Source organism: Zonotrichia albicollis, chromosome 2 (genome assembly GCF_047830755.1).
Source record: "Zonotrichia albicollis isolate bZonAlb1 chromosome 2, bZonAlb1.hap1, whole genome shotgun sequence".
Lineage (NCBI taxonomy): Eukaryota > Metazoa > Chordata > Aves > Passeriformes > Passerellidae > Zonotrichia > Zonotrichia albicollis.
In genome coordinates, this window is record NC_133820.1 from 105,688,047 (window position 1) to 105,713,303 (window position 25,257).

General features: G+C 38.4%; 1 protein-coding gene across 3 annotated transcripts in view; it reads left to right on the forward strand.

Annotated features, from left to right (window-relative positions):
- The window catches only part of IRS2 (insulin receptor substrate 2), a 28,314-nt gene extending 5,159 nt beyond the window's left edge, over positions 1–23,155 (forward strand). The window contains exons 2-3 of one of the 3 annotated variants that reach the window (XR_012579144.1): positions 771–1,095; positions 21,171–23,155. Coding sequence is in view for 2 of the 3 variants with exons in the window: in XM_074535969.1 (XP_074392070.1) it covers positions 71–96 (26 nt within the window). In the remaining variant the exon portion in view is untranslated. The other 2 variants (XM_074535969.1, XM_014267736.3) reach the window with 2 other exon arrangements.
- Positions 23,156–25,257: the final 2,102 nt, after the last annotated feature.

Consider the following 25,257-nt stretch of genomic DNA (forward strand, 5'->3'; position numbering starts at 1 on the left):
GGGCTTTTTTCCTTGTATTTCCTTAGTAGCTAGTAGATTTTGAAGAAGAAAATATTTTCTCTTTTGATAGGAAGTACAGGAAGATGGAAAAGATGAGAGATCCCACCGTTTGCAGAGCAAGCTTGAACCTAATTAAGACGAGACGATTGTTGAATGGAATGTCAGAGTTTGAAAAGATGAAGGCTTATTTTGAATGACTGGAAGGGTTGAGGGCCGAGCCTTTTTTGTCTGTTGCGTTTAGTTTTGCTGGGGTCGCTCTCAGGATCCTTGCGGCTCGCCCGAGCCCGGTGCGGAGGCTGCAGCCCCCGCTCTCTCTCCTTGCCCGGCCTGGGGATGGCGGCCCCGGGCGCCCCCGACCGTCACGGCCCTTTGCTTTGCAAACGGATTTTTCGCAGAAACGAGGAGCTTGTCTCGAGCCACCTACAGCCCCGATTGCCGATGAAGCCCGGTGTTGGGAAAGAGCTGTTTCCACAGCGTTCCCGAGCCGCTGACCCTGAGGGGGAGGGGGCGGCCCCGGTGACCGGGAAAACCCGGCACGGGGGTGCGGGAATGGGAGCGGCGGCGGTCAGATAAGGAGAGGGAAACGAGCACTGTCCTTCCCAGCCTGTAAACAAAAGGATAATGCAGAGAACGCAGCCGTGTTCATGTGGTTTTACGGCGGAGAGGGCTCAGTGCTGCTGCTGCGTGTGTTTGTCCAAGGACGGTTATAGGCTTGTCTTTATTTTAATATTTAATCTGCATGTGTGTTTGTTTTTCCTCTTTCCCGTAAGCTTCTAAACGCAGATCACATGGAGGAGTGGTGCGGGGAGGCTCGTTGGGATTGACCCTATCTGTAGGAGGTGGGCTGTCTTCTCCAGCACCTCGCTTCCCTGAGAAGGGTGCCAGCCTGTAGGGTGCACTCAGAGGTACGGGATGCAGGGATGGATGGATGGAACCAGAGTCAGGTGCAGGTAGTAAGGAAGACCACCAGCATCCTCAGCCGACAGTGGGGTGGGTACCAAAAACGGGGCATCAGGCTAATTGCACTTGTGGAAGTCGATCTGGGAAGGTCACAGCATGGGGAAGGAGAAATAAATCATAAAGGACTTCATTGGTGTAAGTTTAATCAAATAATAAACTTCTGCAAATTCCTAGTTTCCCTTTTCGTTTTCATTGGGATTTCACACTGAAGTTTGTTTATGCTAGGTCTTCTGCCAGTGCTTAAAAAGGTCACCCAGAAGTTTGCTGATGTATTTGAGTTTCAAACATTGTGATTTGGGAGACTACTGAGAATTTTGTTTTACTGAGAAACATATTCTGTTTAAAGAAAACTGTATTTTGTGCATAGAAAAGATTACTTCAACAAAAGTATTTTGGGTAGAGTTGAGAAAATATAATTCTGTAAAAAATGTTGATTTGCACAAGAGAGCTTATATAATCAGCATTGTTTGTTTAGTTTGCACTTTTTTCAAACTTTGTGCTTAACTACAGTTATACGTAGTTATATTTTCATGTGGAAAAATGCTTTTCAGGAAAATGATTTGTATAATTTAAAGGTGGCTGGCTTCCATGTGTAGTGTATTTCTCTGCTATCAGTAACTTGCCTCTACTGCAGGGAGTGCTTTGCTTTTGGAAGTCTCTGTCCTTATTATTCTGTCATGGCAAGAGCAAGGAGTGCATCCTCAACTGCTGTCCAAACAGAACAGTTAAAATGTTGCTTGAAATTATCACTTCATTTAGTTCTACTGTGTTCTAAAGATGTGCAAATATTTAGGAGTTGGAGAAACAATTGCCTTCATCTGATATGTAAATAAAATAATACTGTTATTGCTGGGTTAAAACTTGTTACTTGCTAATAACTAGCTTTTGTTCCTAAACTATGACTTTTTTTGCTTAGAAACATAGACTGTGAATGGATTTCATTATTTATGGAGATGTTTACACTAATTTTTCTCATAAAGTGTGAATTATTTATTCCAGTATATTTATGACAGATTAATCAACAATGATGTGACTTTTTATGGTGGATCTTACTTCTGAAGTCAAAGTCGAAGTCAGATAGGAGTTTTGTTTCTGTTTCAGTGAGGTTAAGATTTTACCCTTTGTGTGTAATCCTGGAATTCTTAATTAAGATTACCGTTAAATTTAGTGGGTGTATAATAGGGATTTTTCTTTAGTCTAAATCACCAGAGTGGGTTATCTTTAATTTTGTTTTCTTTTCCATTCACAGAGTGCTCTGTAGTTTCAACTTGTAGATGTTTCTAGTAGTTGGCCTAGTTTTCTAAAATTGAACAGATACTGTATGTAATAATGCAAAAAACCTTGAGGGTTCTTTCCCTCCTCTGTCAGTTTTGTGAGGGTTTTATGGTTGTACCAAAATAAAAAGCCTATCTTAAGAAATCTCTTTCTTTGTCTTTCTGATGGTGTTTTAGATTGTGGAAGACATAAACTTTGTTTCCTTTTTCTTTGGGATTACTTTACACAATGAATTGTATTATTAAGTTGTTTTTTTGACCTCCTCTTCATATGCCAACTGCCAAAAAGTTTTGGTTCTCAGAGCAACACGAGAATGCTTGTCTCTTTAACAAAATTATTGCTCATTTTAAAATAACTTCTTGAAAGCATTAAAAGTACTATATGCTTTGTTAGAAATTTATACATCTTTTGAAGTCTTTTTTGAATAAATCCATTGTAGTAGTTTCTCTTACTGCTAAGTTCTGTAAGAACAACAGCAGAAAGGACTGAGCTACTTTTAATAACTTACATAGCTTGAATCTTTAACTCACACTTAAAATTAAAAATTTGAGGTTTTCTTTTAAATGTCTCAAAATTCACTTACTGTCTTTCAGATGACACTTTGCAGGTGACCAAACCAAAATGGTTGGATCTGAACCTAGCAGTGCCACTCATGAAACACAAAATGTAGACTGAAATTATCTAGGATTAAATGAAGCTTTAAATACTTTAAATTATGTTGATTATATGGGTGTCAGCTTGTTACAAACAAATAGAATATCAAGACATCTATTAGACTTTTTTTTTGCTTTATACTTAAAATTATGTTTGGTTATACTGCTCATAGGAAGAATGTCATGGTTACTTTCAGTCATTTAAGATAAATTGTTATAGACCAGATTGAATGGTGGGTTTGTTCTAAAATGAACCAGTACAGTCATGGCTCAAGGCAGAGGAAATGCTTAGGTTGATGATTGCTTCTGATTACTTGATTTCTTTCCAGATAGCTACAGAGACTAATGTTCGTTTATAAGTAAGAAGAATAAAGGAGTGTTTGACCAGAAAGAGTATTAGGGCTTGTTTTATATGGTGGGGTTGGTTTGTTTGTGTTGGGGTTTTTTTTTTGTTTTTAAAGAGAGTCTAACGTGGGTTTCTTTACACTTGGTTTACTCTTATTTTTAAGTAGTGTTAATTACACTGGAATGCTGAAGTGGTTTATAAGCTGAAACAGAGCAAGCATCCACTGAAAAATTTAGCCAGTTACTGTATGGAGTCTAACTTCCCTCCCTATTCAGCAGTTAAATGGCAGCATAATTACATTCAGTTATTTTCTGTCTATAAGTTTTTCTCTAAAAACACTATTAATATGTTTCTTTTTAAAGTAATAAACATCTAAAAAATGGTTGTATCTGTGGCTTTTTTCTTCTGAATTTGTTGAAATATAGGATACTTTTTATACTGGTTGTCCATATGTTTTTGTTTTTTGTGTCTGTGTTCATTGTGTTAAGTCCTGATACAGCAAATTTTGTGGAAGATTTAACATTAAGTTGATACACAATGTGTAATAGCAATTTCAAGTGTATATGGTGACTGATTTGTTGAATTAGGATGTGTAATTTTGAAAGTTTCACAACTCTGTGTTTTTCTGTAATTTCTTACAATGTTTGAAGTGATTTGTGTATTCATGGAAATCAGTATTATCCCTTGAGTTTTCAGAAGATGGTGTAGTGACCTCCAAAGTTCAGATATGTTTTCTTTGTGTCTGTTGTCTGGCATGTAGTTATTTTTAAAGTTTTGTGTGTATGTGTGTAGGGGGTCAAGAGTGGCAGCTTTGAAAAGCCAAGTTCAGCTCAATAGTCCCATTGTTGCTGGTTGTTGAAAACACTGGCTGTCCTGTAGCAGTTTTCAAAGGAAAAATTGTTTGTTTTTGTTGTTGTTTTGGTGGGGTTTTTTTGCACTTGTGTTTGTGTCAACTGCCTTTAGCTATCTAGCATGTGTGTTTCTTGGATTAGTCAGTCTGCCAGGGCTCTGGAGAGCCAGCAGCAGTAAACAGAACCAGCAAAGGTGGCTCCCATTGTCTTTTAAATGCCCGCTATAAAGTAGCATGAAGTTTGCACTTCAGCTCTGTCAGCTTTGGAGGAGGCCAGGATTACTGGTTCAGATTATATTTTCAGTTTCTACACTAATGCATGTAGAATGAATCCCTTAGTTGTGAGGTTGTGTCAGTAGGTAACACAGGCTTTTAAAACTTGGATATTACAAGCCTGATGCAAACCATAGAAAAACCAATGCAAAGACTGCTTACATCTTTAAAGAGGGCCACTTGAAAATATTTCTTAGTGTGTTAAAGTGCTGACACATCCAGTAATGTTTGAGGCTGGCTCAAAGACAGCAGTAGGTTGTAATCTCTGTGTGGCCGGTTAAACAGTAATGAGTAACTTTCCTGAAGAATAGGTGAGTGCCTGCTTATTTCCATGGAGTTGCATGCAGCTACTGCTTGGTAGCTCAGGTGACAAATTGGATACTAAACTGAGACTGTTTAGGAAAGATTTTTCAATCTCATTATGAGAAATCCCTTTAGAAATTAATTTAAAAGACCAAGGACAATACTTGGAGTTCTGTTACTATTTTTGCTGTAAAAAATACTTTGGAACATTCTTAATTGTTTTTATCAGTGATGATTATGCCAGTTTGTGTATAGCTGTATCAAAAATAGTAATTAAAAAATTCTTGCTCACAGTGTGCAGGCATATACTCTCTGGAAAGAGGCTTGCTACAAGTGAACAGTGGGGAGATACTTTCCAGAATAAACATATTTGATGCTAGGGTGGTTTTTTTGTTTATTTTCAAATCCAGAATTGCCCATCTCATTTAAACAAAAGTTATTTCAGAGTGTGTTTTTTATCTCAGTAAATCAATCACAAAAATAATTAGGAATAAACAGTTCAAGCTGCAAACCTAAGCCCCCACCTCTGATGGTGGCATCTACACTGCAGAAGAGTAATGTAATAGCTTTATTGCATAGATTAGGGATGATTCAGTGTTTTGTTTACATTATTTGTCAATCTCTTCAGCATCCTAGAGGAGAACACTTCCTTCCTGGCAGATGGCAGCCCCAGGGCCATGCACCTGCCATTACAAGCACTACACAGTAGTAATCTACCCCAGCATCGCTGTTGACAAGAGACTAATGATTGGAGACTGTCTGCCTGACAGCCTAAACAAAATAGGAACATATTTGTCCTTCGGTGGGGCTCTGAGAGATCTTAGGTGGGACAGGCAGGACAGTATGCTGAAGAATTATCACGGGACCTGGGTTAGATCTCTTTGGTAGCGTGTGTAGCATGAGCCACTTGTAAGATAATGATTTTTCAAAAAGCAAGCGGTGTCTCAAGGGATTTGCTGTCTCTGGCAGTGTGGTGTCCCGTGTGTCAGTGGCTCAGGGTTGGTGACTGCGGGGCTGTGTCTGTCCTGCGGTGCTGGCTGCCCTCGCTGTGAGCACAGAGAGCTTGGCTGCTACACGGGGCCGTGAGCACTCCTGGAAAGTCAGAATGTCTCTCTGCTTGAGTGGTGTGCTTGGTGTTTGCATAATGTGTTCCTATTTCAATAATTTGATTTGTAATTTTATGTGTTTTCATTATGACACCAGACCACAGTCTCTTCTTTTATTTTTTGCTCATTTCTTTTACTCCTAAGTGTGCATTTGCTTTTCTTCTTTGGAACAACTGTGGGTGATGTTTCTAGGGGACACTACCCAAGGCAAGGGTATCTTTGAACTAGGCCAGGATGTTCTTTGCTAAATTTAAAAACTACCCAAATATTACCCAGAGTTTGTAGGGTATTAAGCAGGATTACATGACGCACGGATTAGACATTGTTGAGCAGCTTGTTTTTGTTTGAAGGGGTCAGAAATGGAGGCACTGGGGCTCTAGTGTGATGCCAAAATAGCAAATTTGCTGATAATCACAAACAGCAGAAGTTTCTTAGAAATAGTAGAGCACTCTAGAATTTTCCAAGCTTTCTCCAAGTGATGCTTGAGTAAAACTTGTTTGATTTGTGCTGTGATATAAAACTCACTGTTCTGTTGAGTTTCAATTTCCAAATCTGTTTCAGAGGTACTTTGAAGTAGACTAAGAACACCATTCTAAGTGCAACTTGAGGCAGAGGACTTTGATTCTCTTCAGTCAAAGACAAATCAATAAATCATTCCAGTAACAGTGGGAAAATCATGTCAATGAAATAAGATCTAAGCTGGCTTTGATTAGTCTCTTACATTGTGTCCACTGAGGCAGTATATTATTTTTAAGTGTTTATGACAGTCATGTCTATCTCATTAAATTGAGTGGTATTCTCAAGTTAGGGAATCAGAATTATGAAGACTTTTTCTATTTTGGGTTGGTTTGGTGTTTGGTTTTTTTTGTTTGTTGTTTGTTTGTTTGCTTGTTTGTGATTTTTTTTCTTTGGTTTTGCTTTGAATCTAGACTTTTTCTCACCAGAAATCATGATACTCCTTGTACAAGACATAGACAATCTTTTGGAGCTGGGTTAGGCTTAACTCTTATGTAGAAGTCAGTGGTGTTGAATAGTTGCTCAAGAACAAGAAAACAATTATTTGTTTTTGTTTAGTCTGCCTTCACTGACAGATAATTTGGGCTATAGAAACTTACTGGCAATAACTGGTAATGTTGCATTTTAGCATTATTTAAAAGAATAAGAGTAGAATTGACAAATGGATGCAAACCTCACCAGTTTTCTAGTTAATGCAAAACTTTTACATCATCAAATTGACAGATGGAAATACTGTGGTCTCTCCCGTGCTTGAATTACTGAGAAGTTATGGAGTGAATTTCTTATGTAGTCTTTTTGCTAGTTCCTCTGGTAGTGATTTTTTTCAAAAACTCCAGTGAGTTTAGGTTACTTGAAAAGGCAAACCAAAATCAGGTGATGTGTTTAACCAAAATTTTCACTTATACCTGAAAAAGACTTCTTGTGATGGCATAATGAGATTTGGAACTGGAAGGTGGAGGTAGAGTTCTCCTGGAAGTCAGTTGCACTCAGTTGTGTTGTAACAGCATTCATTTTTACATCATAAACATTTGGTAAAGTTTATAGGAGGCTGGACTTGCATCTTCTACAACAGCTTTCATTCCTGAGCAATTAGTTCTGGGAAAATTAATGAAATAGAACTATAATAATACCATCTCTTTAACATAGTGAAAGGAAAAATTACACTTTCATTGTAACAATCCTGTATGTAAACAATAAAGATTTGTCTTGGTGATTGCCATGAAAGTTATTTGTGAACTGTGAAAAGTCATTTAATTAAAAATTGTTTACAACTAATTAGTTTTAATCTAGCATAAAACTTCAAACAGTTATGTTTGGATTTCGAGTCATTCTTGTATAACCATGCAAGTTACATTACTTTCTGAAGATTGAAGTTACAGAATTAGTGCTCATGACTTTACCAATAGTTATAGAAAATTAACTATGTGGATGAGCATTAGGAATAAAAATATATATATGTATGTATATGAATGACCCTGATGCACAGAATACTTGAAATAATTGGCCATAAACTTAAAACTGTTAGTACTTACTGTTTTACAGTCCTAATAGTCTAGTAGTTACTCTCACAAATACCAGAGAAACTCTTAACATGCTCTAATGAGTGCTAGGATAATAATGCTTTCTTTTGGGTATCTAAAGAAAGGTGATTTGTTATATGGTTCTGTTTTAGTCTTCAAATGTCAGATGAAAATTCAGTTAAAATGAGCTTTTAACTTTAACCTTGAATGGTGTATTTTCATGTAAATGGTAAATTGTGTGGGCTCTAAATAAATAAATAAATTTATGATAATTGGATGTTGAATGTTAGCCAATAGGATGATTTCCAGCCACAAATGCACTGATGTATTTCAGTACTGTGATTTCTAGATTAGGTCCTCTTTTCCCTCGTACTAGTCCTTCCCTGCTGTTAGTGTGAATATTCAAGGGACAGTGGACCAAAAGGTTTGTAAGATAGGATAGCATGAGATAGTGTATCTGTTACTAAAAAAAAAAATTAAATAAATCAGAACTTGATAGTAGTGAAATATTATTGATTTTTAGTGGAAGTCAGATTCAGCCCTCAGGAAGTAAATTGATGGACATTTATTTTAGTACGTGTGCACTTGACTCTGAGGAGTTGAGTTGAAACAACAGCTTAGATCTTGCAGCTTGAGTGAGCACAGTGGAAGTGCTGTGCCTGAAAGCAGAGAGAGCAGGGCAGGGCTGTGGATGAGCTGTGTGGAGTGTTTGGATGCCAGGCTGCTGTTTGATGGAGTTGGTGTGAGGGGTCATTTAGGGAGTCTTCTGAGTCTGAAATTACTCCTGAAGTCTTGAGTCTGCTTCATCAGTCATGAGCATGGCAGGCTTTAACTTGCCATAAGCATCCACTATGTGCATGCTATCTTGTTGCAGTAAGAGAAAATGCTGCAGCATTCTCTATTCCTCTCACTTGTTTTCTCCTCATGTTTTCAATTTCCTGCGTTCTCATAGATGGGCTGTTGTCACTTTTACAGGGTGACAACATTTTAGCCTTACTGTTTTAAAAACACATACTGTGAGTTATTTCTATGATTTTTTGTGTCAAGTAGATGAGCTGGTATTCCACTTACTTTGCTAAAGTATTCTACTCTACTTTGCTGAGAAATAGCATTGAATTAGTGCAGCTTATGCTGTATCCTTATCACTTTCTTTGCAGTGAAACTATTAGATGGGGAGGATTCAAGGTGCATCCAGTGGAGCTGGCAGCAATTGCATTCATTCAGTATAATCTGTGTTTTTTGCTTGAGAAAGAAAGTAAAATATGTGTAAGAAAGAGGATGTAATTAGATGCTCTCTGCTTTCTCAAGTGTCCTTAATAAGGACCAGGAGAAACAGAATGAATGGTTTGTAACAATAACAAAGAAAAGGTGCTGGGACTTCAGAACATGTTCATAGGAAATAGTTATTTTTAGACATGATGCATAAGAGAGAACTCTAAACTCTCCACCCCCACTGGAATGAAGTTTGTGTATCCTGTGTTTAGTTGGGTGTCTTAACCCCTTTATCAGGCACTCATTTTTTGCCTGTCTTCTTGAGGGATTTTCCAATTTGTTTTCTATGGGTTACCTGAGTAGCTGATGCTTCATTCTGCTCTGAAGACAAAGTTTTATTAAGTTCTGCTGAAGGTGTCAAAACAGTGGACAAAGAAGTCTTTATTGAATCCATATGTTAAATTTTTTTGCAATATTAATTTATTTTTACCGTGTAAACCCATTGTTTTATTGGGATGTGAAGTGGCTTTATCTTATTCATTAGTATAGTTGTGTTGTGTGTGTGTTTGTACCTGAGTAAGATCTTAGTTTTGATTCCATAGTCAAACATTTTAGTATGTCTCAAAATACATTAACTCATTATTTGCATTAGATACACATTGTTTTTTTACTCCAGGTAAGAATTAGCCTTGTTGGTGCTTGATACATAAAAACCTGTTGCCTCATATTTGGTAATTTTAAATTAATTCAGGAGCAAGAGGAATTTGTGTAAATTCTGATTTAGTTTAGGAAAAACATTGAAAATAAGTGGTACAGGATATAGTATACAGTGGCTGTGACTGTAATGGTTGGAGTAAACAGCCTTACCATCTTCTAAGTTTGGAATTCTGTTTCTTCATTGAATCATGGAGTTTTTTTCCTAGTAGGTGTGTTTTTCTTGCTGTATATGGTGATAATACTATTTAACTTCCCTATTTCTGGAATGTGGTAACTTTTAATTTGACAGAGATTTCTGAGATTTTTTTGTAACAGTAATGAGATATTAATAGGGAAGCCGAGAACCATTTCTCCTCTTTGTCTTAGGTCATTTTTTGGCCATTTGTAACCACATAATAGTCTTTCTGGAATAGTAATAATTAATTTCTTCAATTAATTTTTCAAGGTATTTTAGCTAAAAATAGCTACTGGAAATAAAGACCTCTAATATAGTCCACAGGGTATTTTGTACTGTAATTTGAAAAGCTTTCTGTTCATGCTGGGTTTATTTCCTGTATCTTTTGTGGACATGGTTATATAATTTTGTCCAAGACTTATTTCTGCTCTATACAAAAGTGTATCTGTGGTCCCTTGTCTCAAATGTAGATTGAATCTGAATTTTATTTTTTTGATGATTGTTGGAGAGGCTGAGGCATCAAAGGGAAAGACATTTAAAATTGCTGTATCTTTTATTAGTGCCTCAGGTTGCTTTGTTTGCTTGATTTTTTTTCCCTTGTTGTAAACAAGCAGCTTGTGTTTGCTGTAGAAATGTTTTGGTAGGATTGTTTAGCCCAGACGGGATGGGATATTTGCAAGCTGAGGAAGGATATTCCAGAGGAGGCAATTTATCTGTGTTTTTCTTAATAGGTTTTGTGAAATTCAGCTGTGCTGGGATCCTGTTTTGGTCTGATGGACATGACTCTAATTATAAAAGGAGAGGCTATAGGTTAACCCCAGGATATGAGAGTCTTAAGGGACCTTCATGTATGTGTCATAAGTGAAGCTGCTTCATGTCTTCTGTGTTGCAGTTTGCAACTCAGATGTCTCCAGTATGTCCTAAGGGCCTGTGTTCCTGGTTTAGATTTCCAGGTATATGGTAGTTGTTTTTAGTCTAGCCAATGCTGTTGCACTTTATGCAGAACTGTAGTAATAACTGTGTAATGCCGACATTTGCCCCTTAGGAGCCTACCAAAAGACTCCTCTTCCGAGAAGGATCTGTCTTCCATAAGTAGTCTTTCGAAGGATACAGGTGCCTGACAGTACTGAACAGGCTGGTCAAAGCCTCTCGAGATTGGAGATGAATCCAAACCACAAAACCACCTCCTTTGATCACAGAGGGAGCCTATATGCTGGGCATAAATGGAACATCTAACTTCCAGACATCTGCACCTTGTGAGATCAACCCTGCTGTGCAGTGTCTTATTTTAAGCAGAAAGACTTGAAATAAGACTGATATTTGTATGTGGATCAGCTGACATAGTTATATATTCTTGCTTGACCTGGACTGTACTTGAGTTAGTTGATGATACATTGTACTTGTTCAGTAAATGTGAAATTAAAAGGGATTTGTGTTCTCTCTAGCTGTGCAGCTTCTGCACTGTTGACTGAACACTCTCAAACATATTTCCTGGTCACTCACAATATGTGATTTATGCAACAGTATCAGGGCTTTGGTACTTGCAGGCAAACTTGGGCTTCAAAGGTGCAGATGCCTTGGGAGAAGCACTGGTGTTCTGCAAAGTATTTCTTCATGGCAGTGCCTGTGATCTTTCTGTTCTAGAACAGCATCATAGTTTTATAAAAAGTCTCAGCTACTGCATTGTATCCTACAGGAGGTCATAGTTCCTTAATATGATATCCTAGGGTGCTCATCACACCTATTAGAGATGTCCTAAGCAGCTTTAAAGAGCTGGAGTGTTGGCAGTAGGAGAAAATGCATGCAGGTCTTGATGTGCTGGAAAGTCTTCCTGAAATGTAGGGGAATTCTCTGCTAAGCATCGTGGGATGAGAGCCAATCTCTAAAGTATTCCATCTTAAGTGACAAAGATGGGTTTTAATCTGTTTTATAGAAACAGTCCTGGCAGCATAATAAAATTTCAAAAAGATGCGAGTGTCAGCTGTATAGTTGTGTGGTCAGACATATTGCTGTAAGTAAAATGTATTTTTAAAAAATGCTATATTGGTACTAGTGAGCCTTTCTTAGAAAATTGATTGTAATTGATTGCTTTTAAATATATTGGCTGGCAACAAATATGGGGAGCGATAAAACAAATAAAAGACACCTGTGTAAGAGCACTTGGGAGAGGAAGAAAAACCTGGTGAAACAGTAGGTACAGCTCTGTTTCTGTAGTACTGAGAGCTCTTCTAATTACAGAAGAAAGTGTATCTTGCACTGGAGCTAGTAATGTTGCAAGTAATTGACACTAATTTTTTGGATCTTTTTAAAGAAATCCCTTTGAAGCTTTGAGAAAAGTGCTGTGAAAGCACACTGTACTCTGAGAGCATCATATTTTTCATACTTTACAGGTTGGGGTTTTTTTGGATTTTTTTGCTTGTTTCTTCTTGAGGGAGGTAAAATTTTCTACTGCAGTCTCATGGCTGAAAAAAACCAATGAAATAAGTGCTGTTTTCTGAACTGAGATTGATTGCATGTCTCACATACTCTTGTTCCTGAGTGTGGGTAAACTTGGTGCTTTGCTTTCACCTTGCCTTCTTTAAAAATGCAGAGCTTTAGTATCTGCTTGATCTTGCAGAGCAAATCATTCTGGGCTTGCTTCACTTTCTTTGCAGTGAATTATTAGATGGGGAGGATTCAAGGTGCATCCAGTGGAGCTGGCAACAATTGCATTCATTCAGTATAATCTGTGTTTCTTGCTTGAGAAAGAGAGTAAAATATAGGTAAGAAAGAGGACATAATTATATGCTTTCTGCTTTCACAAATTATTTTCTGACCAGTATCCAGTTTCAAAACTGGTGTTCTCAGAAAATTTAACCACCTAAATTACTTTTCTAAACAGCTCACTAAGCTTTTTTGCCTCTGCTTTCCAACAAAGTATTAGTTAGCCTCTGGGAGTGATATGTAGATGATATTTATCATTTCCGTGTGACAAAAATACATCTTTTCCTTTTATCTCTTAATACAATACCAACTTCTTTGTGCAGTGAAATCCATATCAACTACAGAAAAAAATGCTAATTCATCTCTGGATTAAAGTCAGAGTAAGAAGTTACAGATGCCCATCTTTGTTTTAAAAATGCAACATAAAAATATTTTAAAATTTTTTCTGTCACTTATTAGCAAAATATTTCATGCAAAGGAGAATAGAAGAAAATTTGTAGATAACAAATCCAAGTATCATTCTTTGAGACAGCATTTTGGTTTGATTACTGGGACTGTTTGGAAGGAATAGTAGGAAATGTCTGCTGGGGGATTGTGTTAGAGTGGCTGTTTTCAAGAAGACTTAGTGGGCTTCTGTAGAGTCATAAGTATTAAGGCTGAAAAATGCGAAGATGTTGAAATCAACAGGGTTGGGGCACCTTGCTAAATTTGTGATTCTGGCTTTCAGAAAGTATGCACTGTGCCAAATGCTGATAGTCTACAGTAGCAAAGAAGTTAAGAAGAGCTTGGCTCATGGTCTTTAACAGTCTGGCTTGTCCTTATAGGTAAATCATTAGAAAGTAAAGAGAACTTTGTGTAGTATCTCCATTTGCAAAATCCGTATCTTGAATTTTGTATGCAGCTGCTTTTGACCCACTGGCAGCGAGAGGAGACTGGATTAGAGGAGAGTATAACCTGCTTCAGTGCAGCACTTTTGTGTTGTATTGCTCACTTCACTAAATGGTTTCAGGGAGTGGTGATGTATTTTCATCATGGAACACGATGAAACTTCTTGCCTAGCTTCATCTTTTCCTCACTTCTCTGTTATTGACAGATTCACATTGACAAGGGTGAGGCCATAAAAGATCTCTAGAAAAGTATTGACAGAATTGGAAAACAATCCTTTAAAATGTTTCTCCTACTTCAGGTTGCTCAAAAGTTTTAAGTGGGGATGTGGCAAGAAGAGAAAGCTGTAGGGAAAAGGTTGCCTTCCTGTGCATGCCAGGTTGTTCCTCTTATGCTTTACCTGCTTTCTTTTTATCTCACTTCTCTCCCTGTGTATCTCTTCTGATAAATGATGCATTTCTCTGGACATATCTCCTAACCTGAAAGTCCAAAAGCTGCAGTAGCCGGCTAACCTTTAGTGTGTGACCATCCAGTGTGTTTGGGTGGCGGGTGAGATGCATGAGTAAATGTGTGTCCTGCCAGGGGTGTTTGTCTCCTTGGTAAGCCATCTGAAGGTCAGTTTACAAAATAGGAGCATGGTTGACTGTGAAAGCTGGAGAGCCCTGTGTTTTAAAACATGCTGCTTTCTGGAAGATAAATGTCTTCCTCTAGGATTCTCTTGTAAATCTGAAGCCTCTTTTGATACTGGGTGCCTATGCCCATTTGGCAGTGATGGAGGCAGGGATTAGTCTTTGAAAGAGTGCCTGGATGTAGTGTTTCTGTTTCCTCTCCACGATATTTATGCGGCAAGAGCACTTACCTGGGACTGATCAGTGTCCAGTACCTTTCTGGCTGAAAAAAGATCTCAGTCCTCTTTTCCCCCTCACCACCTTATGGCATGTCTTAACCATATACTGTTGGGTAGAGTGCTCTTGTTCTTTCTTACTGCAGCTGTTTTTGTGGAATAATTAGATATCCACTGTAATAGAGAGACTGAACATGACTTCCCACAACTTACATGAGTCCTTATCCTGGTTCCTATGAATATTTAAATTTTTAATGTGAATATTTCTTCAATTTAACCAGTAGAAAAGATTACTTTTTATCCCAAGTCAGAGAGGGGAAAAGCATACTTTTAAGCTCTTTGCGAACACTCTAATGTTGTGTTTTCAGGCATGTGTTTTCAGCCTAGTGGCTCAGGAGCAGTTCTTGAACTTTGGTATTTGTCCAGTGTTACCTAGAATGGCAGTCAAGCTCTTGCTTGTGGATCTCAACCAGAAGTCTGATTGTACTGTTTTGTTTTTTTTCCCACCTCACTGTTACCTGCTGGAAATAGGACAACTAAGTTTGATGGCATTTCAGTTGGCAGGTGTGTGAGAGTATCAAGCTCTGCTTCACAAGAGCTCTTCTTCCTTGTCAAAACTTGTTGACCTTGTTAATAACTACTGATATAAATTAGAACAGGCACAAATATGCCTTTGACATCGCAGCTGAGCAAACTTCCCAGCAGTTGTAAAGGTGTGTAAAAGGAGATCATCTCTGTTCCTAAAAGGTATACCAAGTTGTATACCTCACAGAGTTTGAGACCTTTCAGAACTCTTATTTGTCATAGCCCAATATAAAATAGGGCATAAAAATTGTTGCTTAAAAGTCTCTGTTTCTTTCCCTTGACTCTAAGGAGTTGGAATGGCTGGCTCCTCCTAGGGTGAGTAGGTCTGAAATGCAGAGGTACACACAGAATTTGGTGAATTTAGCTGAGTATTGCCTAGCATGTGCTTTTGGGGCAGGCATGCTGATTCAGTTGCTGTTGTGTCTCCAGAGATGGGGTTGGTAGGCAGTCACTGTTAGAGTGTGTTAGTCACTGATCCCTTCCAGCCTTGCTCTTCATCACTTGGAAGGTGAGCATGTTGTTTTGCAAAAATTCTGTCTCTTAAGAAACTTCCAGCCACACTTTGTGTGCAAAGTGGCATTGCTGGAGTTCCCACATTGCTGGCAGGCTGCCCCTGGGAGAAGCTGTGCCTTGGTGTAGTGACCAGAGCTGTGAATTCAAGGCAACAGCCCCACTGAGGCCATGCTTGTGGTGTTGGGTGGTGAATCTGCACTGATATGGGAAGAGGGTGATGTTTGTAAGGTGGGAGGCAATTTCACATGTATGATAATGGTCATCAACCAGGAGCATGACTTCTTGTTCCATGATGGCTAAGTGCTGTGTGTGTACTGTGGAGTGGCTCTTTGAGTGGCTGCCCCAGACAAATCTCTCCAGTGGCAAATTTTCTGTGTATCTTCCACATCTGCTGCTGCTGTGTATGTGTTTCTGTCCTTCTTACAGGCTCCCAGTGGAAGGGCAGAAGGACTAAACATTTTTATTTTCTAGCATTTTGTTTACTCAGAGAAAGCTGTTTGATTTTGTTTCATTTCATGTAATGCTTTTGAATGGTTGTATACGCAGCTTGCAAGGGAGAGGATAATTGAACATATTTCAGATAGTACCATGTTGAGGGGTTTCTGTCTAATTTATTTTATCCCTAAGCATGGGATTAAATCCCATCTATACAAACTTGTTTAAAAGTAAACATTTGCTGTGGCTCTGAAATTAAGAGATATAATCACAGCTGTATTAAATTAATCCTGGGAAAAATGAGCATGTCTGGTTTCTTAATTTTAAATTAGAAATGCCTATATTTATAATCATTTATATGAAAAATTTATTTCTGGACCAGCACTAGAAATTCATTACAATTATATTTGTAAGCTTAATCCTTTTATTTTCCACATAATTACATTTTAACGTTTAGTTATTAGTACTACGAAATCTATAAGAACCTTGGAAAAATTATATGAAACACAATTATATCAAATTCTGAAGTCAACTAAGCATAGCCCACATTCTTGTCTATACTTCTACTATAGAGTCGACTGCTTAAAATCCAATGCAAGATCATAGGTAAAATAAGTATTTATCATGTAAATATATGGCATCAAATACAAATAATTCTGGTTTTTAGTACCTTTGGTTAAAAGTTGATGCTTATTAGAAATTCTGGGAGATTTGTCCATGACAGCAGGTAAGCATTTTGACCTCTTGACATTATGGTTGGGCATGCAAACCCAAAAAGTATCTGCAGGTACTGATGTGCAACACCTTTTCCCAGACAATCTAGCAGTTTGTTCCCACTTTAAAAGCTAATCTTTCCCCATGGTTATATTAATGCAGTTCAAAGTGATACTATTCTAACCATTTGACACAAGAGTTAAAAATACTGTCAAGCTCATTTTAATATAGGTTACTGTGGATACAGAATACCTACTTTACTACTCTAAAGTAGTATTGATTTTTTTTTCATTGTTTGTCATGAAGAATCTGTGTTGACCAGATGCTTGCTTTTTAAAATTCATAAAACAAGAGACAAATCTGAACAACATAATGTACTGTTTCTTAGTGGAATAACATATCAAAAGAGCCTGGTTACTTGGTACAGTGTGTTTCCAATTATGATCAACCATGACTTGTTTAAAAAATAAAAATAACGTTGATTTTTCATTTCATTGTTTAACTTGTTTTTCTCATCAAATGTGGAAACATTTTACTTTGGGTGGATATTATTTGTGAGCTTTGTGAACTTTCAGAGCATACTACTTCATGTTTTCCTGCAAAGTGTTGGTAAAGTGATTGTTTAAGCTCTGATTGAAACCTGTTCCTCTGAAAGTGGCTGTGCTCAGCTTTATTTGGTAAGAGTAGTCCTGCTAAGTGGAGCATGGGTTCTCTGGAATTGCTTCTGGAGAGCCATAGCTCAGCACATGAGCTGTTCTGTTGTCTTTAGCAGGGTTACCTATGATGTTAAGTACAGTATTCATTGCATTGCTTAATGGGAGTTGGAGCCAGGTCAGGATTTGGCTCCCACTGTGCACTTCCCAGTAGTGTCCTGGGTAGCATTCAGGCTGCATCTGCATTTGGGTGCTTGGCCAAGTTTGTGACCTTATGATGAGCGTGGCTCCTGTGATGCCTCAGTAAGGAAGCCCTTGGAGGCTGCGGCTCAGACCCCGTCTGGTTTCTGTCAGTGCCTGCTCAGCACAGGTTTATTTCCATCAGGCCTGTGCTGTTCCTTCCCACCCTCTGCTCCGCTTGCCTGCAGACACAGGCTGCTGTGGGCATGGGGATGGTGCTGCCAAGGCTCCAGGCTCCAACCCGTGTGGGTGCCTTTGACCCATCTCCTGCTGGGAGCCCAGACACACAGTGCCTGGTGCTGCAGGAGCTTGAGTGATGGGAGGGCAGTGTAACCTGCTGATGGAGGCTGCACTGGCCCTTTCTGGATGATACATCTCCAGGGTCATACATCTTCTCCCAGGTGTCTGCTGTACCAAAGGGACCTCTTGGTGAGTGGGGTTCAGTTCCTTGGGTTGTGCTGTCTGATGGCCTGGCCAGATGCCGCAGATGTATGTGTTGTTATCCTCCAGTTTGGTTGTATCAATAGGATTGCTCTTCCAGGAAAAGTTAGTTAGCAGAATCACAGCCTTAATGGATTTGGCAGATGACATGGGGAGGAGGAACAAAGGGATAGAGCCACTGAGTGATTTGCCTGGAGTCAGGGCAGAAGCCTGCAGCAGAGCTGGGGGTTCTGTGTCCAATGTCTGATGTGCTCTGGCAGTCACACTGCCACTGGAATAAATTTACTGATTATGAATAACCAGCAACGTGTTTTGCCACAAGCCACATGAATAACTGTTTCTGCCTGCGTGCTTGTTAGCAGATGAGAATTATTTTTAGAAATTAAATAAAATTAGTTTTGCTGCTTACTGACTTTGAAAATTAATAGGGAGAGTAGATCTTTAATTGACTAACCATTGTATTCTCTTCACAGTGTATTTAGCAAGTCTATGTGTATTTGGTAGTTTCATAGCAGTTTGTGTGTGTGTTTATTCTGTGATTTATTCTCTGAGAAGCACTGGTAGAATCAAATGACTTAGGTAGTTTTGGAAACTCGGCAGTGATCATGAAAGCTTTTCTTAATAAGCTCAAAACCAAGAGGAAACCTCAGTATTGACACAGTGCTGGACTTTGTATTTTGATTAGTGCATGCCCGTGGGGAATGAAGCTACCAAAGAATATGTTTGTGTGCTGTAGGAATTTTGAGTTCTTTATGTATAAAGATGGTGTGTACTGCTGTGACTTGCTGTGTGAGTGGAAGGTTGACCTGAGGCTTGAAATAAATAAAAGATAGTAATCACTGAGGTAAAAATAAACATGATGTTGATTTTTTTTTTTTTGTTTGGTTAGTTCTTTTATTTGTACTTTGGTATGGAACTTGCAATTTTTATTTTTTTTTCCAAGTAGGCTTTTTCTGAAGCTGGCATTGTTATTATATTGGTGAAGTGGTAACAGTAGTTATTTTTCCTTTATTGATTCAAAGCTTATTCAAAACATGATTCAAAGCTTATTGAAGTTGGAGGAAATAGTTTTATTATTGAAGACTATGTTTGGGGTGTTTTTTTTGAGTTATAGGTCATCATTATAGACTCATTGGATGATGTGTTTATTGCATCATAAGGTCTTAGGCTTGTGCCCACAGTCCTATCATCCACCTACAGAACCATGCCAGCTACGTATGGAAGTGCTTTGAAGCATCAGCCCCTTCACCTCCTCCAGTTTATTTCTGCCTGGAGAGTGCCTGCTGTACTGTAAGAGCAGTATCAGATGTACTCAGTTGCTAATACTCTTCCCTCATGTCTGCCCTAGACCGGCATACTTCTGGAACCATACTTGCTTGTGTCCTTTGCATTTTCCAGCAATTTCTGTATCTGAAGATGAGGATTTTTACTTTTTTAAAATATTTTATTTGGCTTTCCCTCTGATTCTTACTTTGGGGTATGTAAATTTAGTTGCTGTGTTGGTCTCCATTTGAAGGAGGAAAGCAATAACACAGAGTTAGCAGGTACCTTTGAGCACTCACTTGTTTGCCTACATGATGCATCTGTGGTACTTCCCTGAACAAAAGTGGGAGCAAAGTGGTTTGTTAAGTGTTTCTTCCTCAAATGAGGAATTGCTGCTCTCATCTGAGAGCCATCCATCCTTGCCCCATGTTTTCCCATGCAGCCCTTCAGGATGGTGTTGGCAGATTTGGAGCTCCCCCCCAGACGCATCATAAGCCAGTTCTTGAAACACCCGTAGAGAACAAACAATGACAAATCATTTACTGAAGATTGAATGGATAGATTTGACTTAGTTTCTGATCAGAAAAGGGGCATCAAGTAGGTGGCAGTGGGTGGGGGCAATGAGGCACTTTCCTTTTGGTCTTGGCAAGCTATTAATCATCTCAAGATGTGGCATGAAATAAAATCCCAAGCAATATCCTAAGTATTTGATCATATAGTGGCTCCAGTTAACTCCAGCAGGACTAATGCCTTGAATAAACCTTAACTGTCAGAGATTCAAAGCAATTTAGCAAGTCTTATGTGTATGCCAAGATACATCAGCCTTTGTTTTTGGTGAACTTGAGGGAAAAGGCTTTGTATTGGTTTATCACAGCCTTATGTGGATTGAAACTTGCACTGGAGTGCTGGGCTTATTTTGATATCCATGTTTTGTATCTAATTTATTTTGGTTCTGTGGTCCCAAAGGAATTAAAATATATAGGAATACTGATTCCCTGTATCAATACAGTCAAAACTATAGACTTTTCTAAGTAACAGTGTTTGTTCCCAAAATGTTCCTAATAATTTGTTTTTAGAAAAACTCATGTAATACATTATCTAACTAAAATTTTCATTTAACTTGTGAACTTGGGGACAACATACAACAAAGAAAATTGCTATACCTATTAAATTTTGATTTTTAATGGACATGTTATCAAATCACTTTAATGCTGTGAGTTAATAAATAATAATGTTCCTTTATGGGGTAGGTACATGCTATCCATGAATTCTTTGCAGTGAAGAAGCACTTAAAAGAGTCAACTGCATTCTTTAAAATAGAATAGGTTTCATTGTAATCAGTTTCTGTTTTACTACATAATTCACCTTGACTGTTCAAAGCAGCTTTGTAGTCAGTAGTTGGGAGAAGCCTCTTTCCTTTTGCATGCCTATTCATTTTTTTACTTCTGGAATAATAGTTGTTTACTAAACCAAAAAACTAAATTAAAAGAAGGTTCTTTCTATACTTTGCTTATGTTTTTAGTAGACTTCTTCCCTAAAGACAATTTGTTTTTTTCTCAAAGTTGTTTTTAATGTCTGGATGTAGAAAGCTTTTTGCAATATCCAGCTGACAAAAAGAGTGAAGCTTGTACCTATTTTCTCCAACCCCTTTGCCTTTCCACTGATGCAAAAAACTCTGATGGTCACAACTTGAGTGGGGGAGGATTTTGTGTCAGGTTTTCCAGCCCATTCTGTGTCCTGCAGTTTGCTGACCTGAAGAGCCTTAGCTGAAAGGTTCTTAAAAAAGGGAGTGATGTTGGGTTGGGGAATACTCCCTTTATTGCCTTTGCAATTCCTTATGGTGTATACAAATATTAAAACAATTATTGAACAGCTGCTTTTTTTTCAACATGAAAACCCATTCTGAATCATCTCTCTGTGTTGTCTGTATCATATCTATGAAGAAATTTTTGCAGTTTTGATTGACTTTCTTTCATTTTTCTTTTCAGAGTGAAGGAATTAGTTTTCTCATCATGACCTCAAACAACAGAGTACAACATTCAAAGAAGCTGCTCGGCATATACCTTTTTGTTTATTTGTTATTTTGGTTTCTGTTTTTGGGAACTGAAGCTGCTTAACGTTTACTTTTTATTGTTGTTAGTGTTGGCCCTAACAGTTGCATAATTGTTGTGGGCTAAACCGTACAACAAGTTTGGGAGGAAGGGAAGGCAACCTGCCTAACTCATTACCTGTCATGGCATCTGTGTTATCATTTTGCTGCTGTTTCGACAGAAGTTGGAGATGCTCTTCAAATCATAGGAACTTTTCTGCCGGCCTCTTTAACTAATGGCCAATGCCTTCATTTTCTTTTTCTTCAAAGACAAACTGTTTTTCTTCTCTGGCATATTAGGGGATTCTGTAACACCTGCTGAAGCAGCAAGATCTGGTATTTACTGGCATAATTTCAAGCCTACGACAGTACTACCTCAGTTCAAAGTAAAGCCGGATTTGCAGAGTTGGTGTGGACAGGAACTCCTTTATCTCTGTGCTGAGTCTCTCAAGAACGGTCGCCAGCCTTACTGAACTTGCAGCTTGTACAGCTGCTGCTGCTGCTGGGTTTTGAATCACTAGCCCCAGGGTTTACTTCTCAGTCAAAGCCTAAACAGGGCACTGAAAAGTCTAAAATGGGATGAAACTCTGTGAATCAGACTTGGACAGAGGATTCAGAGTAGTTAAAAAGTATAAAATGTGTAACTGAAGTAACATAAGTTAAAAACATCAACCTGTATTAGGGGCATCTCTGTACCTTTGACACACTTGTTTAATCCTCTCTATGTAGGTGTTTATGTAGGTACTTCAGATTGCAAAAGCCTTTTCTTCTATTTACAAGCTCACTTTTGTCAGCTAACTGTTCTTAGCTGCATTTCTTGTAACCAAAAATCCACATAAGCATGCTAGGAATGCAGGGATGATAATGGGTATCAGGCAGATTCAAGAGCTAATGTTAACACAGTATTATCTTGCCATCTATAGAGTCCTGATATTTGCCTTTTACCAAGAAAGCACCATTGTAGCTGCAGGCACTACTGCAGGGAAGACGAACCATTGCAGTCACTTATCCTGAGTTCTTTTCAAGGCTAGCTGTGCATCACATTTCCAGTGGTCTGAAAATCTGAGTGGTGTGGCAGCAACTGTCACAAAAGTCACATCCAGCTGTTGCACCAGACTAGCAGAATGTCATGCCACCTTGTTTCTCCTTTGCTTGAAGTGTTTGTGTACATTTTAAGGGTACCCCACCAGTGCCTGCTCTGATAGACATGTAAGTATTACTAAGTTATGAGTTATGTGAGGCTCTTTCATTTTTTTTCTTTAATCATTGTGCTTAGTGGAACCTGTACTTCACTTTTGACAATGCATTATCTTCTTTTGAGATTTTATTTTTCTGAGGAAGAGTCAATGTCTTACAAATACAACGAACGGCAATGCAGTCTTCCTGCTTAAATGCTGAATTTTTAGAACTGAGGATTGTATTACAAGACAAAGATGAATGTAAACTAATTCCTTCCCTACTCCATGGCACACTTTATTTTTCAGTGTAATTTTTGGGGTCTTAAATCACAGCAATGCTTAGGTTTATAAAATGTTAGATCTAAAATTAACTTAAATATCTGATCTGATTGAGTTTTTCTCTAATACTAATGCTGTAAATGGTTCTAAGACATTCTAAAATGCTGCTTGTTCAAGTCTGGAACTAAAAAATCCTGCATACCTTTGACATTTTTTGTCTGACCCCTCTCCACCCCCAACCAGCACTGAGTGTGGTACCTGCTGAATTCAGTGTTTTGAATGCCTCTATTTTCAGATATCCCTCTGAATCAATTAAGAAATCATGCCACTAAAACAAATGGCTAAACTGCATACAACAACCTAAAAAAAAAAACAACTTGACAAAATAATAAAATATTCTCTATCCTGTATATTTCACAAAGGCATATGCAATACTTACATTCTTAATTTAGTTTACAGAATGGAACCAAAATGTATAAATGTTATGTTTGCTAAAACTTCACAATGTATATTGGGTCTTTGTACATTTTGCCTGACTTACCTTAAATTTAAAATATTTTTTGCTATATAACCTTAACAGTTATTAAGCAGTGTTTTCTTTTTGGGTACGTATTGTTTCTGGATATCAAGATGTTAAATATATTTCTTGCTATTGTGATATGACAAGAGACTTAACTTATCTTGCTGTGTCTTCCAATGTACACGCTGTATATAAGGATAAATGTGATGCTGCTGGAGACCAGAATAAATGGAACTAGAGTAGTGTATTGTATTTAGTCTGTATTGTTCATGGATGCTCTCCTTAATAGCCATATGCAATAAAATACATTATTTATGAAAGGAATAAAGTATTTGTGTGCCTATTTTCTCTAGGGGTGAAGTGGTTTTTTCTGGTTGTTTACATAAAATCAGTTTTTCCCTCTTTTGAATGAAAACATGCTTTCTGTAAATAAATCTTACTGCACTGCACATACTTGTTTTGCTTTTAATTCCTGAAACATCATGGAATCATCTTAAATCTTATTTAAGTATAAAACAATTGGTTTTATAAAAGTCAAGTTTATGTATTTGAGGAAATAACTAGGAGCAGAAATCATCTCAATTTTTAATTCCAGTTTTAAAAGTGAGTGGAAGATTGTGGGAGTCCTTCTGGCAGCCTATGTGGTGAGAACAGGCTTGCCCTATAGAAGTGTAGTCACCTCTGCTGGTACAAGGAGAGTGGGAAGTACAAGGAGAGTTTGGAGTTCCTCCTGCTGCTGGTTTGTGTGTAGGGAACCTGGGCTGCAGTCTGAGACACCACGGGGTCACTGCAGCCTGACTTGGTCAGTAGGAATGTCTTACACGTGACAGGAGACCCTTTTTCAGTGTTCTTGCACCCAGGAAAGTGATGGGTGTGGGTCAGGCACCTGACAGGGAATGTGGCAATGAGGGGCAGGGGACACCAATAGTAGCCTCATAAAAAGATTGATGTCTGTTATGCAGCAGTCTTGGTAAGAACTCCTTTGCTTAAGCTCAAGAGTGTTTCAGTGACATATCTTTGATCAGATGCAAGGCCTGCTGGTGCAAGGAGGGGACAGGATCTCACTGTGTTTCATGTTTAAACTCATTTGAGGTGAGATCCTGCCTTGGGATATGTATGCTATATTATGTTATGTGTTTTATATTCTTCTGGCCACATCTGCCACTCAGGGGCTGGACTTTCATGGTTGCCTGATGTTTTGGGGATGGTTCAGGGACCGTACTTGTACACCTTGGCCTTTAAAGGGCAAAGCCTGGCTCACTGTGGTGAGTGCCTTACTCTGAAAGTGGCTTGAATGGAAAAGAGCAGTTCTCTTTCTTGCAGCAGTAGGAGTGTCCTGTGGCTGCTGGAGTGTCCAATAAAAGCCACAAAGTGCAGAAATAAATGTAAATGCTCCCCAAGAGAGAACGTTCAGTTCCTTCTCTTGTATGTCCTGACCTTCTTGTCTGTAGGCTTTCCTAGGGGAGGGAAAATGGGACACTCTGAGTTTCATGGTGCCTACATTCTTGGCAAGAAAAAGCAATTGTTTCAGTCTTTGATATTGCTCTGGAGAAATACAGCTACCCAAAAGAGCTTCCTCATTTTTCTGCTGTCAACAGGGTATGAGAGTGGTACCTTACAATATACATAGGAGTACAATGTCTTTGATGCAACATCTGGAAATCCAGTATTAGATTCTCTGGAAGGTACAATTTCTGATAAGCAGAAAATAAACCTTTGGATATTTGTTTCCTTAGTTTAATGTGTGTAGGATGCTTTGAAATAGAACAAGATGTGACTGTACTTCTCCAGGATAAGGGGTCCATGGCTTCCAGCCTCCTTGAGAACCTGCATTTACTCTTTGTGGTACATGGTTCAGACAAGGGTTGATACATGTCCAGGTGTCATCCCAGCTTGCTTTCCATTCTCAAACACCATGGGAATACAAAAGGGGTTTAGGTCCTTGCTGCACTCATTCTAAAGTAATCTCTGAGTGTTCTGGGGTTTGCTTTTGGGAGAGCCATTGCTGA